The sequence below is a fragment of the Aplysia californica genome, unplaced genomic scaffold, assembly GCF_000002075.1.
Source record: "Aplysia californica isolate F4 #8 unplaced genomic scaffold, AplCal3.0 scaffold00135, whole genome shotgun sequence".
NCBI classification, from domain to species: domain Eukaryota; kingdom Metazoa; phylum Mollusca; class Gastropoda; order Aplysiida; family Aplysiidae; genus Aplysia; species Aplysia californica.
Window position 1 is genome coordinate 413,906 of NW_004797405.1, and position 1,987 is coordinate 415,892.

A 1,987-nucleotide genomic window follows, 5' to 3' on the forward strand; every position below is an offset into this window, starting at 1 on the left:
CTTGCCTCCGATCAAGGGCGTGTTCGGGATCACAATGCCACCGGAACCATACCAGATCAGATGTGTGGAGAGGAAGCAGTTTAACAATGTTATTCGAAACGATTAAATACGTGTATGTTTTTATGTCTGTCTGTTTGTTTGTTTGTTTGATTGATTTTTTGTTTGTGTGTTTGTTTGCGGGAGATAAAAAGAACAATTACAATGATATGTCATAAACAAAACCTCGATTATCATCGGCCAGGAGTCCATATTTACTAACACCAAAATATTGTTGTTGTTGTTTGTTGTTGTTGTTCCTGTTGTTGTTGTTATTGTTTTTGTTGTTGTTGTTGTTGTTGTTGTTGTAGTCGTCGTCGATGATGATGATGATGATAATGATGATGTTGATGATGATGATGATGATGATGCTTCAATTGCAGTCTCTTCATCCATTGTATTGGTTGCATGTGCTCCAGAAAGATGTTCTCAAAACTCAGCTTCTAAATGTTGAAAAGAGCAAGGAAAGATGCATAATGTACATGCACTTGTTAAACGAATGAAACCGTTGTTTTTCAATAGGATTTCCCCCCGGTTGAAATATCTGTCTACCCCTCAACACAAGTCCCTTTTCAAAAAAGAATTTCCACATTCCAAGATATGTACAGAGCCAATATCCCAGAACTAGGAAGATAATGTACAGAGCCAATATCCCAGAACTAGGAAGATATTGTATCAAGAAACATGGCAAAAGCTAAACTATCTTACCTCTCTTTGTACAAGCTTTTAAAAAAGAGAATAGTATACACCCCCAACCACTCATCCTCTTATTCCCGTTTTCACTTTTTACTGGGGTTGAGATATATTAAACTTTTCATTTCTCTGTAGGAGTTTGAATGTGTTTGTAGACGTTTTTCTTTAACTTTGTCTTGTGTCTCAAGTGGTAATGGCTTGGAGGTAAGGTGGGCGTTTTCTTCGTTGATTTTTATTCCTCCTTCTTCCACTCAGGCGCCAACTGGTCGAGTGTTCAGCGAACATTCCTCGCAAAAATAAATTATGGTAACGTACGGCCCCGCCCACCTTAGGAAACTTTCTACCCGTCGCAAAGCTGCAAGTATGCACTTGGCGCAGTTCTTGCCTGTCAGCCTTGTCTCACCGAAAATGCAGTGGCATCGATAGGCCCAGTAAAGTGGTTAGGCCAACGGACTCGTAATGGTAAAGGTGCGAGTTCGGGGGTTCAAGGCTCAGGCCCGACGTTGTGTCCTTGAGAAAGGCACTTTATAAAATTTTCCCTCATCCTTGAGAAAGGCACTTTATACAATTTTCCCTCACTTCACCGAGGTGTGAATGGGTACCCGGCCGTAGACAGAGAAAGATCTTGTCAGTATTTTAGTGTTTTAGCGCCTATAGATGGCAGTTTTCACTGTATGGTTTCTGCCCAGAAGGTTGAGATTGTTTCAGAATAGTATCTAGTGGGATAATAATATAGATTGTAAAGCGTACAAAGCTTGCTGTCGAGAGGGAATTTGCGCTTTACAAATTGCTATCTATGGTCTATTAAATGGCCTCATACTTTGCAGCCGAGAAAAATTCAAAATGTTTCTAGTGTGTCTGTATTTATCATGGGGAGGGTAGGGGGTCCCTACGTGTCATGTGTTTGATCTTTTTTTTTAAAATTTCTGTTCATTGCCACTGTAGGCAGTCCTCACGTATGACAAGTTAACCTCGGCAAAGAACAAGGAGAGTGAGGTGTGCTGGATGTTTGTATAATAAATAGATCTATATATGATATTGCATGTTGTCGGACAGCTATTCAGATGTACTAAGCTCAAATTATTTGGAACGTCTTTTTATTGTAATTCCTAAGTCTGGGGTATTAGATACTTGTACTTGAAAAATATTCTCTCTAAATTCAAATTCTAAATGTTGAAAAAAAGACCAAAAAAACAACAACAGTCAAACATAATATAATCAGTATACAGTAGGCCTACAATTGGTAAGAGAATGAAAT

The 1,987-nt window shown here is 39.0% G+C and overlaps 1 protein-coding gene across 1 annotated transcript in view; it reads left to right on the forward strand.

Moving 5' to 3' along the window:
• LOC101849608 (vitamin D 25-hydroxylase) overlaps window positions 1–1,903 on the forward strand; it is a gene marked incomplete in the record, with an annotated part of 24,854 nt that extends 22,951 nt beyond the window's left edge. The window contains 1 exon segment of the mRNA XM_005096692.3: window positions 1–1,903. Within this exon segment, the coding sequence (XP_005096749.2) occupies window positions 1–106 (106 nt within the window).
• Between the last annotated feature and the right edge of the window lie 84 nt (window positions 1,904–1,987).